This window comes from Lathyrus oleraceus, unplaced genomic scaffold (genome assembly GCF_024323335.1).
Source record: "Lathyrus oleraceus cultivar Zhongwan6 unplaced genomic scaffold, CAAS_Psat_ZW6_1.0 chrUn0001, whole genome shotgun sequence".
In the NCBI taxonomy this organism is placed as follows: Eukaryota; Viridiplantae; Streptophyta; class Magnoliopsida; order Fabales; family Fabaceae; genus Lathyrus; species Lathyrus oleraceus.
In genome coordinates, this window is record NW_026112392.1 from 429,181 (window position 1) to 444,113 (window position 14,933).

The window sequence follows — 14,933 nt, forward strand, 5'->3', positions numbered from 1 at the left end:
AAGCAATGACATGGAGCAAGACTAATGGTAGAATATATTCTGCAACTAGTAGAGAGGGATGGTGTGGGCATAACGTAAGTGTGAAAGTGGAGATTCGGTAGCTTGGTTAGGGAAAATAGGAATGCTGATTCCTTCAAAGTTAGAGCACATGGGAACGGAAGTAGAATCAAACGCAATTTTAGCTTAGAGAAAAAAATTACAACGAACCACATTACCATTTAAACAGAACACTAAACTGACAACTCACCCTAGGTCAAGCTACCCAATAATGGACTTCATATGAAATTCTACAATTTCACCACGCTAACACATTAGGGGGGCCTTGTATTTGGAATCGGAGGGCATTAACCAAAACTTATTAAATTTCTCTACACTTAATACCGAATTTTGTTACTTTACAATTGATTAGTTTCAAAAGCATTTTGATTAACAACTTCAATTTTTTAGCATTTACCTGAATAACTAAAACTGGACTTGACAGACATGGAAAAAGCATCAAGATATCAACAATGCAATCCATTTAACTCAACTTGACAAACACACCAAAACATTCAACTGGTTTACCCAAACCGTAACTCAGCAAAGTGCAATTTTCTAGGAGTCATCATGCAGAAAACAGTAAATCATAATCCTATTCATTTGCAAGACATATCCAACTCAAAAATTCTCATTGAACAACAAAATGTCATACTATCCTCATTCTGAAACATAATGCAGTTACATATTAAAAGAGGGAAATGAAAACTAAAAATAGAGTAATGTTTCAAAAGATCAATTATCCAGCACAAAAATAACTCCACTGCTATAATATAAGGCTTAGGCAGAAGCAGCTGCTCCCTTCTTCCTGGGTGCAGCTTCAGTACCTGTTTCAAAAAGAAAAAATACATCTCAAAAAGAGTATCTAAACGAGAAGAAGAAAAGACGCAGACCAAAAGAATTTCAAAACCAGAATAATTAATGTTAACTAAGACATTAGCAAACACTAAAAGGCAACAAAATTAACAAGAATAAAAACAGTTTCATATACTATAATCTTAATAAGAAATGCATACATGAAAACAGGGAAAGCCTTGTAAAATATTACGTAAAACTAATCTCAATCAAATTGCCCCACAAACATAATACACATAAAACAAATCTCAATCAAATTAACAAAAGAAGGAAAACAGAAAACAGAAACATAGACCAAAAGAATTTTAACAATAATACTGTCAATAATACTGTCAACAGATTTCACATATCATCACAAACATAACAAATGCATACATGAAAACAAAGAGACAGATATATTAAATAACCATAAATAACAACAAGAACATATCCTCACAAACTTATTACACCTAAAACACATTTCATTTACTATGAACCATTGTGAATCAACTTATTATTTCAATTTATTAACACTACAATAATATTTACATACATTCTAGATAACCCAAATGCAAAATAAAGTAATTATACTAAACAAATACCTTCTCTGAAACCGCTCTTGAATCTGCGGGGCACATTACGCAAGTACCTCATCCTACCACTCCCGGTAGTCTTTCTCCTAATAGCCTTAACACTCCAGTTATCTGATATCAAAAATCATTCAACAAAAAGTTCAAAACTATATCTAATATAAAAACTATAGCTTTAAACTAAAATCATACTCAAAACTCACATTTCCTGACACGTGCAGCTGGGTAAGCACATGCTGAGCAGCGACTCTTCTGGAGATGGAAACTGCGACGGCCACACCTAACACAGAGTGTGTGGGTCTTGTTCCTTCTCTTACCGAAACTACCTGTTCCCTTACCCTGCAATCATTCAACAATAAATCAGTTTTCGGATCCATATGATTTAGAAAGATAAAGTTCAATGATTTCAATAATCGAAGTTCATAGAGAGAAAATTGAAATGAAATTAGGTTTTGGGATCCATAGAAAGAGTGAAAGAAAGAAATTTCAATACCATTTTAGCAGAAGAAGTCGCAAACCCTAATCAGAGAAGCTGCGTTAAGACGACAGAGAATTTATATGAATCAAATGGGTCTTCGGTTCCTTATTACATTTTTGGGCCGGGTTTGGGCCCATGTATTTTTTTTTCTTTTTTAAATGTTTCTTTCTGCACACCTACTTGGTTCAGCAACAAAGGATGTATTTGCTCTTGTTTATTTTATCAAATGAGAACTACGAAGAAAGAAAAAAGATAACCATACGGTTGCTAGTGGAAAAGATTCTTGTTAATATGGAGTTTACTCGCAAAGAAAATAAAATTTTACAAGAATTTTGTGGCGTGGTAGCGAGAAGTCTTTTTGTTTGGAGCATTGGAATAAGTCTAGTAATCAGCTTGGATATCCTAGAAAACAAATGCATTAAATGTGAGTCTTATTGTTAAGATGTTTTGTATAATTTTTTTAACATGTGGTGCTAGGTTTCTAAATTAGGGAGTGACACATCTTCGTAGGATACTATTTGCACTAAAGTGTCATTGTATTCTTGAATTGAAATCTAATTGTTGTTTTTTTACCTCTCCATATTCATTCATTTTGAGCGGTTGATTGATATGCCTCAGTTTTTTATATAAGAATCGTATGATTACATGTATTATTTCTTACTATTGGTTTGTAACTGACGTATGATTTTTTTCATCTAACAATACTTTGTTTTAGTTTTGTATTCAACTTATATCTTCTAACGAAGTCAAAACTTATGTTAGCATTGTATAATTAACATTAATTTTAATGTCAAAATGTTCACGAGTTTCTTTCAAATTAAAGACAATTTTTAAAACATTGAGATATATGTCAATAAGATTGTGGCCCAATCATCTTATTGATGTGAGGGACTCTGAAGTGTAGTAAATTATCTCTATATATTGGATTGATTAACTTTTCTCATTATTAATTGTTCGGTACTTGAATTATAAATAGGTGAATAACAAATGGAAGAGAGTTTGTATGCAATTGAGTGAGCTTTAGGTACGACGGAGCGGAAGTAGACATGTAACGTTATCACTATAACATGTGGGTCAGTGAATTAGTGCGAAAATATGTTAAGTGTGTGAATGAGGAATACCTTAAATGACATGTGTTGTGTTTTATATCGTGTGGACGGTTAAAATTGTTCTTCTGTGACCCAGAGTCTTGCGTATGAGATCGTCTAACAAAAAATGATGACGAGTGGTCCTTGGGTGGAAAGGGTCAAGTATCTTATCCTTTGGCACAAGTTTACCTGGTCCTTAGCTACTTCGTTAAGGTGCATTTTGAGTTAGGTTCTCACGCAATTGGGCATCCCGTCTTTTGGGCCTTCGGTCGGTCTAAAACAGTTTCCTCCTGAGGCTTCACAATTACTTATTAATATGATGGTTGATATTGGTGGGTCGTCTTTATTCAAGATTTTGGTCTTCTCAATGTTTGTAACCGTAAATGTTTATGAAATTTGTTTTTCTCCTCGCATGTATGATTTTATTTCATTACTTATCTTGATGGATGATTTTGCTTCCTCATTTTAGTCTCCAATATATTTGTTTTATCATTATAGATCTTGAGTGATTTTATTTCATCATTATGTGTTGTCAATTTTTTTGTTTCATCATTTTAGTCTTCAATTATTATATTTCATCATATTAGCCTCCAATCATTTTGTTCCATCATTATATGTATTTAATGGTTATATTTCATCATTATATGTTGCCAGTGGTTTTGTTTCATTACTATTTTGGCGTAGTCAACCCAATATTGTATATGTGTTGGCCAAGTTGGAAGTCGAGCTTCGCTTTAACATCTCTCGGAAGCATGTCAGACCAAGGGCCAGTTCCCCTTCCTTCCCTCCAGGTGACAACACTATTATAGACCAACGAATCTCGAGTTCCTTTGCTTACACTCTAAAGTGGCTAGCTACCAATATGGGGGTGTTAGTTGTGGCTTCACCTTCCTCGTGTTATTATATTATCATAATTATCATATGTTGTGTTATATGCTAGATAAGACGATCACACAAATCAATGAAAAGTTATTATATTACTTAACTAAGATTGTAAAGATGCCTCAATTACCAATTCAACGTCGTTTCCTAATATGAGATTGTTGTCGCCTACTCTACTATTAGGTGACCTATTTGTGAACTAAGTTGGTGAGTCAACCTTAAGATGGATTAATTTAAGATCGTGAGCGTCTCATTTAGATTCATTATTTATGTCTTCTTGGTTAATGTTTCTATTTGGATGATCTTCACACACTTGCGTGGGTTCAAATTTATGCCACCATCTGTCATATAGAATCCCAAGAATTTGTAAGTCCTGACTTCAAGGTGTAATTCTTCAAATTAAGCCTAAAAGAATATTATATTGTTTAGGTTGTTCCTTTGTTTGCAAAATGGACACTACAAGGTGTAATTCTTCAGGTTGAGCCTCGATTATTTTCCACTTCCTCTACCAGCTTAGTTGTCCATCAATTTATCAATGTTCGAGAGTGGATATAAATGCTTTGGAAAAGCTCTTTCGATGTTGGTGTAGTTAACATACATTCTCCATTTTTATGACGCCTTTTTTACTAATACAAAATTTGATAGCCATTTAGTATATCTCGCCTCATAAATTAAATTGGTGTTGAGTAAGTCTTAGACTGTGTTCATGGTGGTTTCATCTTATTTAGGGGTTTGTCTTCTCATTCTGGATATCGTCGGGCATATATCGAGTTGAGGTATCAATATTTAATTGCTGACTAGCAACACTAAGGCTGGTATCAGGCATATTGTTTGGAGAAACTACTAGGAGGTTGGCATTGGCTTTATGGCACTTGTGAGCCCTTCTTTCGTCGTGGATGGTAAATCAACTATTATATTGACCAATCTCATTAGGATATCGTCGAGTTGTATAACCTCAAAATTGTCATTTGGAATCGGCCTGAATGCTTTTGCTTTGGGCCCAACAGAGAGTTGAGCTAACCATCTCATATGGTCTCATCTTCTCGTACGTTAATGTTTACCATACTAACTGTAGCCTCATGAGTATTCTTCATTTTCTTCTTATGGGACAAGGTGGTCGCTAAGGGGTTGTTTAGTATGAATTAATGTATCATACGAGCTCCACGTAGGTCAACCCAAATGATAATTTGCATGCTGAAATAGTTGTGATAATCCATGTTCATATGGAATATGGAACTCATTGGATCCAATATAGTGAGAAATTGTCTCCCTAAGACGGCATTGCGTGTGCATCTGTAGGGGATTATCAAGAACTATGTGTTCATTGTAACACCCTAAACCCCGAATGTGAAATAACGTGGAAATAAAACAAATACACACTTAGGGTGTCATTCAAACATAACAGAACTCTGATTTGTAACACGAGATTCAAAACATGCATCGAATCAAACATGTCATCACATGCTCGCCTAAACATAGGCTCATCATTGCAGAATCAAATAATAGAAACAATTCAACGATTAAATAAGTCTCATGACATAAAACATGGACATGGGAAAAGGCCTTCAACATCAATAACATTGCAAATAATAAAGAAATCAAATGAATCGTTCACTCACATAGTGTTATAGATCAGAGCAACGAAGTACTAAATAAACGCATAAAACATTAAAGGAATAACATCTTTTACACCATCCTTCTGCCTCTAATCAATTACTCATTTACCTACTCGTTTATACCCCAAGAAGGAGAACAACAAAAGGGGTGAGAATACGCTCGTAATAATGAACGGTCTAAAAGTATGTAAGGGTAGCATAAACAAACAATAATAGTTATTCAACATAATTCAACTGCATACATCACCAAAGCATTCTTAATCACCAACGCCAACGTAGCCATTCAATACATATACACATAAAGAATGCAATTAACTTAACACCACGACTCAATAATGCATGTGGTACCATTATGGACAACACATATCTAACTCGCTCATGAATCCCCACCATATGACCAGAGCACACCAAAATCACTACCATTACCATAGGTAACACTTTACTGATTCTCATCTAGAACCAGTTACTCGCTCATGAATCCCCACCATAGGATTAAAGCACACCAAAACTGGACCAAAGTTGGTGCACCATGATGCGTGATTCACCATAACATGCAATATCACCTAAAATGTTCATCATGCAATCACCATAATAACAACAAAACAATCACCATAACAACAAAATAATCGCCAGAATAAATAACAATATTACTCACCATACAAAACATATGAATTAAATATATAACAACATAATAACAACATCATGCATCCTCGAACAACAGCCAATCAGTATCCTGAAATACAACATTACACCAGAAATTGAAACAACAAAATAAGTATGCACAGTAGAGCGAAGAATGCTCATTCTGATTGTGTAACGGGTTACCCGTCACTAAGGTGATGCCCGTCACCTTCCTCGTCACCACACACATCACACATGTGATGACCGTCCCAATCAAACATGCATGTGGACCATGGCAGTTTACCCGTCAGGATGCTATAGTTCGTCGATGCCTCAAAACACGATGACAACCAAAGTGTCATCAGGATGACGCCTGTCATCCTGAACCAGAATAAAAATTGTGTTTTCTGCAGTGGAATTCACATCAGAACTCCGATTTCACATTCTCCGGCCCCAAATCAAACAACAACATCCAGGGAATTAACATCTAACATCCACACATCAATTATTCATCAATTAACATGCAATTTCACTCATTTAATCATGGATCTTCATACCTTATTTATCAAGTTCATCATTCACATATGAACACTTATACATACAAACATTATGAATCATGAACACACAAATCTCATGGTAAAATAGTGTACGAAATTCATACAACACAACATATAATCATGCAATTACATAATTGATTTCATATGTTCATCCAACATTCATCAAAGGAATAAAAAATGGAGAAAATCTAATGGGATTAAGGGTATCCATATACCCAAATATGCAAAATACACCGTATTATAAGTAACCAACCCCCTGCCTTAGATTTTCCAGCAAGATACAACTTTAAGTTCTAACAATGAAGTTCTTCTTATGCCCTAACTCTTGCATCTTTCTCTTTACACCCAAAATTTTGTTTTACCTAGAAACTCTCAATACCTTTTTACTAACCTTTTTGTTAGTAACTCAATCTCCTTCTATTAGAGACTTCCAACATTACTCTTACTTAGTGCTCTTATTTACTAACATGTCATTCTCATCTCTAATTTTATTTTAATAAAAAAAATACTACTATTATTCTCCCTTATTTCTACTATTTTTATTTTCTTATTTTCCACCAAAAATCTCTTTCTCTATTTATTTTAATAAATTAAATAAAATGACTATTTCTAATTATTTTAGTAATAATTTCCATTATTTTAGCATTATGAATTCCACTGACGGAGTCATTCTTACTCTAGTGTAGGCCTATGCCCCCACTACATTTCAGCTACATATACTAATATAAAATATTGACATGTATGCTATAACTGCATTTATATTATATGTTGAATGAACAATGCTACTTAACACTACATCTATAAAATTCATTTAATTTAATTTTTAATATTTAAGTGTTACTATACTAATATACAATCGAGTTCAATGATAGATCGGTATTAATTGGCATGGAATTGATGTCAATTTTTGTGTTAATTGTTTATGTTGAATTCTTTAAAATTAAAATTTGTTAAATAATTTGGATCATTTATTTGATATATCACATGGTTAATTATATTTTTAAGCAAGAGAAACATAATTATGTTATATCAATACTTAAAATAGATTTTGTTTACTTATTTATATTTTGTAAATTATAAACTATAACATGTATTTTATTAATAAATAAGTTATAGTAGTGTCAAAAAAATTAAATAAATGTTGATATTTTGAATCTTAGATTTTATAGCTGGTATTTGTGATAACTATTATTATTTTGTGTTCGGATTAAAGTTACTCCCTCCGTCTCATAAAAAATATTTTTTTTACATTTTTTTATAATTAATATAATTGTTGTTTTTACGAGATCAATGCAACTTTTATTAATTTTTTCTACTATAATACCTCTATTTGTTAACTTTCATTTTTGTCAAGTACTTTATTAACTACAATTAATAAGGATAAGAGTGTTCTAGTAAATGATACTAGATTTATCATTGAAATCAACACAACTAATCATTTTCTTTAAAATCGTATATAACTCAAATAAGATATTTTATATTAGATGGAGGAAGTATTACATTAATGATATTTTTTAAATAAATACTACATACCTTACATATAAAAGTAATACATTATACTTTAAATATAATTTAATTAGTATGCACATTATTAAACAATATAAAATAATTCACATATATATAATTATGTCTCACAAATATAAATGTTTGTGAAACTATATTTTTAATAAGATGTGAAAATGACATAATGATAAAAAAAAATTAAATATCTACATGATTGAATTAAATGACCCCATACTCTAAATTTCCTGGCTCCATCCCTCATCAATTCTACTATTTATTTAACTAATTAGAACTAAGTACTACCAACCCAAAGCACCAAATACTACTATTAACCCCTCAAACACCGCTTAATGCACATATGGCCGATTTAAATAATTAAATACACATATTTTCAATTAAATAAATAATTTATAAAAATGGGGTGTTACATTTATGATCCTCTCATCCTTTCCTTCTCCGAAAGAAACTTATAGTTCTACGACTCTGCATGGGTGAAAAGAGGAGTTATTAAATGCTAAGAGATTTTCACCTTCATACAATGTGAATTCCTGGTTATGTAATCCTAACCTCCTGAAGATGCTGATGTACATAATATCACAAGAATTCCCATCTTGGATAAGGATCCATAAGACTGAGTGGTTTGCTATGATAGTAGTTGCGACTAGTGGAAGTGTCACATGAAGTTGCCTCTGCCTCATAGGATTTACCTGTTTATGTTTTGTTACTTGTCAATTTTTATTTTATTATAATTAAGTATCTTCATATAGTTGCACATTATATGGTTGAGTTCTTAATTTGTTTTGTGCATATATAAACCAAAGTGTTTGATTAAAGTCTTAGTAATGTGCTTATAGTCAAACGTTTAAATCAATAAGCACATTTTAGAATGAATTAAGTCATGCTAAATCCTGAATCATAATAGCACTACATTTTAATGAAAACTTAAATATATTAAAGTGTGATTCTAATTACAGGAAGTCATGAGTCGAATCAAACATTCTGGAAAAATAAGGATTTTGCATGTACGAGTCTGATTCGAATCACAAAATGGCATGACTCAAATCAATCAAATTTATGAAAAATAGTATTTTTCATATGTGAGTGTGATTCAAATCACAATAATGCACGACTAGAATCAGAGAGTTTCACTTTGAATCACAAACATGTTTGACTCAAATCAAATTCAAATTATAATTTTTGGATTTTTTTTATGTGATCCTGATTTGAATCATAAATTTTGTTGACTCAACTCTGATGATTCAAATCATAAAAAGGGTTTATTCGAATTATGGGATAAATTTTGCTTTGGTTCTTGTGGAATATCATATTTCATCTTAAACCATGTTTGATATGATATTTGTTTGAACATTAGTGCTAAGACCATATGATAGATAACACTCTCAAAGATATTAACAATGGCGCGAGTATATGTTATGATGTTAACAATTTATGTAATTATTCCTTATTCATCTCTCAAATTGAAAGAAATACATTCTGATGGCCTTAATTGATGAAGGTTGGATCCTTGTTATGCAATAAAATCTTAATTAGTTTAAAATAAATGACATATAAGATCTTTTCCCACGCACTCAAAACAAATTATCATAAGCACCTAATGGGTTTTTAGGAACATTGTAACACCTCAAAATTTGCCCTCATCTCTTGGGACTAGCTTAGCATATTGCATCTCATTTTTAGGACATTAGGCGTTACATCTTTGCATATCATGTGAAATAAGCAAGTCATCCTCCTAGGTCTTTCTCAGAAGATAGAAAGGTTAAAAGATTCAAGCTTGAGGGTCTCATGAATTGGTCACTAATCATCTGAGGTTTGTGCTTCAATTAGGTTTTTGGTTCCTCAAGGAGGTTGAGTATTATCTTGGTTGAGAGAGTATATCACTATCATCATGGTTTTATCATCACCAAGAGGTTCATTGTGCCTGATCATGTTCCTTGGGATTAGGGTTTTGACCTCTGGTCAACCCTAATCAGTTGCATTCTACTAGTCAGGGTTTTGCAAGGAGATGAGGTCTTTATTGAGATGGAGATCATCATATGATTTTATTGAGCTTGTATAAGCTAGGGTTTCATTTTTGGAGCCATTTCATCAAGTGGTTGAGGCTCAAAATCATATGTGCATGATCAATCCAACTGCAAAGTCAACTGTGGATTTGGAGGTGGGAAGTGGTTAGAGATGCTTCATTCATGTGAAAACAAGTCTCATTTGACATTTCAAACATCAACATTGAAGGATTTGAGGTCAGATCAAGACTTTCCAAAAATAGCAAGTGACCTGTAATTTGAACTTTCCAAAAATAGCAAGTGACCTGTAATTTGAACTTTCCAAAAATGGAAAGGTTTTGGACCAACTTCAACTCAAGATTACATCATAAAGAAAGCTTCAAATGAAATTTTGTCCAACATGAAAGTTGAAGATCTTTCTCTCCCATTTCCAAAATGTCCAAGATCATGAATTTCTCATGTGTGGTTGAAGAGATATGATCAAATCATGGCAAGGTGTACTTGAAGATTCAAATGGGCATAACCTCTTAACCAAAGCTCCAAAATGGATGGCTCTTTTTGCATTTTGCTCATCATGACCTCTAATTTTCAAATCATGCATCACATTACATGAATTGTCATCACATAATCACTTGCTAAGTTCTTGGATTTTTTGAGGGAAATCTCAAAATTCAAATTTGGTGCATGGTTTAATTTTTTTGCCATCACCATTGGTCTTAAAAATTGGTTTTAAGTGAAAATGAACCAAAATCGTGCACTGTTCACACATGCATTCCATGCATGAGGGTGAAAAGCAAATTTGCACTTACACTCCATAACTCATCAATTTCATTGGCATTTGGTTTAAGCTTAATTAAACATGATTAGCAAGGCATATATATAGAAAACCCTAACTGTTTTCAGGGGAGGATTCATAATTTCAGATCTAGATCCAAATCTCTCAAAATTCTCTCTCAAAATTTCTTCAAATTTCTTCAAACAATATCCATTTCTCTTGCTTGATTCATCATCCTGAAGTATCATTGAGCAAGATTGGACGTGGAATGGAATGAAATTGTGCCTGTTTGTTCATAATGGAAGCTTGGAAGCATTAATGGTGAATTCAAATTCTGGTGAAATCAAGAGCAATTGAACCTCAATCTCTCCTCCAATCATTCATACAAGCATCATAGAGGAACATTTGAGCTATCACAAGCCTTGAATCAAGCCAAATCCAGATCTGCTCTTCAAGAGGTTACAAAATCGATCCTCTTAATTCTCAAAATTATTGTGATGTTATTGTAGATCTCTTTATGCTGGTCATGCTGAGCTTTGAATCATGATTTTTGGTGCAAAATTGAGTTAGTTAGGGTTAATTAAAGTTCCATGCATGAAAATAGATTTGCTCGATTCTCTCTTAGCATGATGATTTTAGCTTAGCTATGCATTGATCTTTGATCTCCATGGAATATCCTACATGATGATGTCCTTAATTGTGAGTTCTGGAGATTTTGTTCTTGGACATTGATGAACAGTTACTGTTCATCTTCTTCACGAGGAAGAAGATGAAGTTTCAGCATAGGCAACGGTTTTGATTTCAATTGCCACGAAAATCCGTTGCTGAATGTGTTTGCTAGGGCACGCGTGTGATTGGTGCATGCGTTTGGCCATGCTGGTCTCTGATTGGTCCGCTTGCCTTGACCGTGCCATTGGCTGCCACCGCATTAGTGAAACGACCGCGTTTCACTTGCTGGCGCCAATTATTTCAAATTCAAATTAATTATTTCATATTAATCCATTTTAAATGTCACATGTTATTTCATTTTGTTCTCAATCTTTAAAAAATCATATCAAATTGAAAATTAATCCAAAAATTACCAGGTTTTTTGCATTGTGATCCTTGGTTTCTCTAGTTTTTTATCATCATGATTTTACAAGTTGTGCTTGGCTGGATAATTTTTTGTGCTAGAATGTTTGAACATGTATGCTTATTTGACCTTGCCATGCTTATACCTTTGTGAAATGCTTGTTTCTTATCCAATAATTCTGAAATTTTGTATGATGAAACTAGACACATTGCTTGACATTTTGGTGTTAATTTGGTATTTTTATCAATTGTCATATCTGTTTTATGATTGTTCTAAGTTGGTGTGACAATTTGTGTCACACCTTTTGATGTTCAACTTATATGATGTGTTTGCCATGCCAAATGATGTCCAATGCTTCTGATTTTTTGTGTGATGCATGTTATGAATGTCCTGGTTGATCATGAATTTTTCCAGATTTATTTGAATCATTTATGATTTAATTGAGATTTTTCATTCTGGTGGATCACATATGAGCCTTAAAATTGCCTTGAACTTCATTTGATCATGAAATGCTTTTGGTTAATGATATTGATGTGAGACCTTTTGGATTGCGTCAAGATGTGATTGAAGTTGATTCATGTTAAATTTCAGCTCCTGTTTTAAATTTTTTCTCCATCTTTGACCCTAGGCTTTGACCTAGTGGTTTGTTGCTTATGTTTGAGCTTTGATTTCAGGTTAAGCATTCAAGTTCCATGGTTAATGATGCTCCATTCATTTGAGCATTGATGTTTGCTTGTGATTACTAACATTGTGTGTTTTTGTAGGTTGATGGTAACTCATTTGAGTTTGCCTTTTGGCTTACACCTTTTGTACATTGGGATTGTCTGTTGCTTATTAACTGTTATCTGTTTGTCTGGACATTGTACTGATTTGTCTGATGTTTCCACAGGTACTTAAGTTGCTTTAAGTTCATTGTGAACTTTGCTTTGCTTGGTTGCTTAACCACTGAGGTATAACTCCTTTGACTTCATGTAGTCTGGAAGACCTGTCCTGTTATGTGGGCAGGCACCTGTCTGAAGCCCTCCTTAAGAGGCAATGCTTGTGAATGTTTACTTTTGTGCCAAGCAGGTAAAGACCTCTTAAGAGGCAATTGGCAGATAAAAGAGATGTGTAATCCATCTCCTGCTACTCAGTGTGTCATTCACTTTGCTCACACACCTTGTGTTGATGCATTGTGGATAATAGCCCGAGATCTATGTTGTGTCAGTCATCTGTGGAGAAGAGTTCCTACATTCTGAACTCCCACATTTTCTATTTGAGTCAAGCTCTCCCAGGCCAGGGATAAGAGCTGTGAGGTCTTACCCTCACTTCCCATTTCATCTGCTTCACCCTAACTCTCAATGTTAGGGTTAAGAGCTAACCACACCCCATTCCAATTGGCTTGCTTTTGCAGCCTAGCCTTGTATGAGCCCAATTGATTGCATATAGTGTGTGTGCTTGTTTATTGTGCTTGTGTTTGTTTGACTGTGCTGTTTAGGATAGCTTGCTCCCTGTGCAAGTTAGATAGAAACCTCAACCTAGGGCCATTGTGGATTACATGATAACTATTAGGCTCGAGTCAGGCTCCCTTCTAGTTTTTCATTTCCCAGTCTCTGGTTAGGTTAGAAGCTTTTTCCCTGTCGAGGGGAACTACGTTTCCCTGATCCTCATACCAGATGAGGTACGAAGGCAGGAGATCGTGCAAGATCTCTCCGGGCACCCTTTTCCTTTTTTGTGTGTGTTTGCTTGACAGCTAGCAGGCTCGAGTACCCGACTCCCTGTTGGTTTGTTTGTTCAATTTTTTTGTTGCTTTTGACGACTCAGCGTCCGGTTAACCTCTTGCTTGCTTGGAGTCTGACGTAAGTCCAGCGATTGGCAGTCAGTTTCCTGTGTGTGTTTGTTTGTGTGGAGTCTGACGTAAGTCCAGCGATTGGCAGTCGGTTTCCGGTGTGTGTTTGTTTGTTTGGAGTCTGATGTAAGTCCAGCGATTGGCATTCGGTTTCCAGTTTGTGTTTGTGTGTTTGTTTCGACGTCTCAGCGTCTGTGCGTGTGTTTTGTTTCGGCGTGCGTGAGCCGAACTACGGTTGCTCTGATTCTCATTCCAAATGAGATACGTAGGCATAGGATGCGATATCCTAGTGAGCCCGTTCCCCCCTCTTCTTCCATCTGTGTCTTATTCCAGCGTGTGTGCATTCTTTGAGCAGTTTCAGCAACCTTATCCTATCTTTCTGAGCGTGGATCCCGTCGAGTACGACGGACGTGAGGGGGTGCTAATACCTTCCCCTTGCGTAACCGACTCCCGATCCCATCTCTCTCTGGTCGTGAGACCATGTCTTTTCCAGGTTTACTTCGAGCGTTTCCTTTCCCTCGTTTGGGATAAATAACGCACGGTGGCGGCTCTGTTTGTTTTGTTTTGCCCGCCAGTTGTTTTTCGCGAATGCGACAGCTGGCGACTCTGCTGGGGACATAGAAGTTGACCTCTTGCTGGTCCATCTTCCCTAAGCGAGTCGCTCCTAGCGTTCTCTAGGATAGTTTAGGTTGCTTGTGTTGCTCTATTTATTGCATTTATGATTATTATGTTGTGTATATATTTGCATAAATGTTTGCATGCATCATACTATCATTGTGCTGTCTTCTGTACAGGTTGGTTTCTCTGATTTGGGGTGGGTGTTCTGAGTGGGGCTAAAACCCAGGCCTGAGTATACACCTAGGATTAGCGTGGTCTCATGTTGCCTTTCATGTTAGGTTAACATGTTTTGGGCGACGTGACATACCACAAGCCGGACGAGGTTCTTTTGAAGGAGCTCTTCCTTTGTGGAGTATCCACTTTGGTTGAGTCACTTCATCTGAGCTGGTGACTTCGGTGACCGATCTTTCCTGG

The 14,933-nt window shown here is 34.8% G+C and overlaps 1 protein-coding gene across 1 annotated transcript; it reads right to left on the bottom strand.

Moving 5' to 3' along the window:
- Window positions 1–501: 501 nt before the first annotated feature.
- Window positions 502–2,110, bottom strand: LOC127110504 (60S ribosomal protein L37-3). The gene is made up of 4 exons (XM_051046106.1): window positions 1,954–2,110; window positions 1,664–1,799; window positions 1,473–1,574; window positions 502–863 (listed from the first exon to the last, which is right to left on the bottom strand). The coding sequence occupies exons 1-4, from the start codon at window positions 1,954–1,956 to the stop codon at window positions 817–819; spliced, it is 288 nt and encodes a 95-aa protein (XP_050902063.1). The 5' UTR covers window positions 1,957–2,110; the 3' UTR covers window positions 502–816.
- Between the last annotated feature and the right edge of the window lie 12,823 nt (window positions 2,111–14,933).

Excerpts from the sequence above, each read along its gene's own strand:
- LOC127110504 (XM_051046106.1), bottom strand. Across the intron at positions 1,575-1,663 it reads AGCTGCACGTGTCAGGAAAT|ATAACTGGAGTGTTAAGGCT; the intron begins GTGAGTTTTGAG and ends TTTTGATATCAG. Across the intron at positions 864-1,472 it reads CAAGAGCGGTTTCAGAGAAG|GTACTGAAGCTGCACCCAGG; the intron begins GTATTTGTTTAG and ends TTTTTGAAACAG.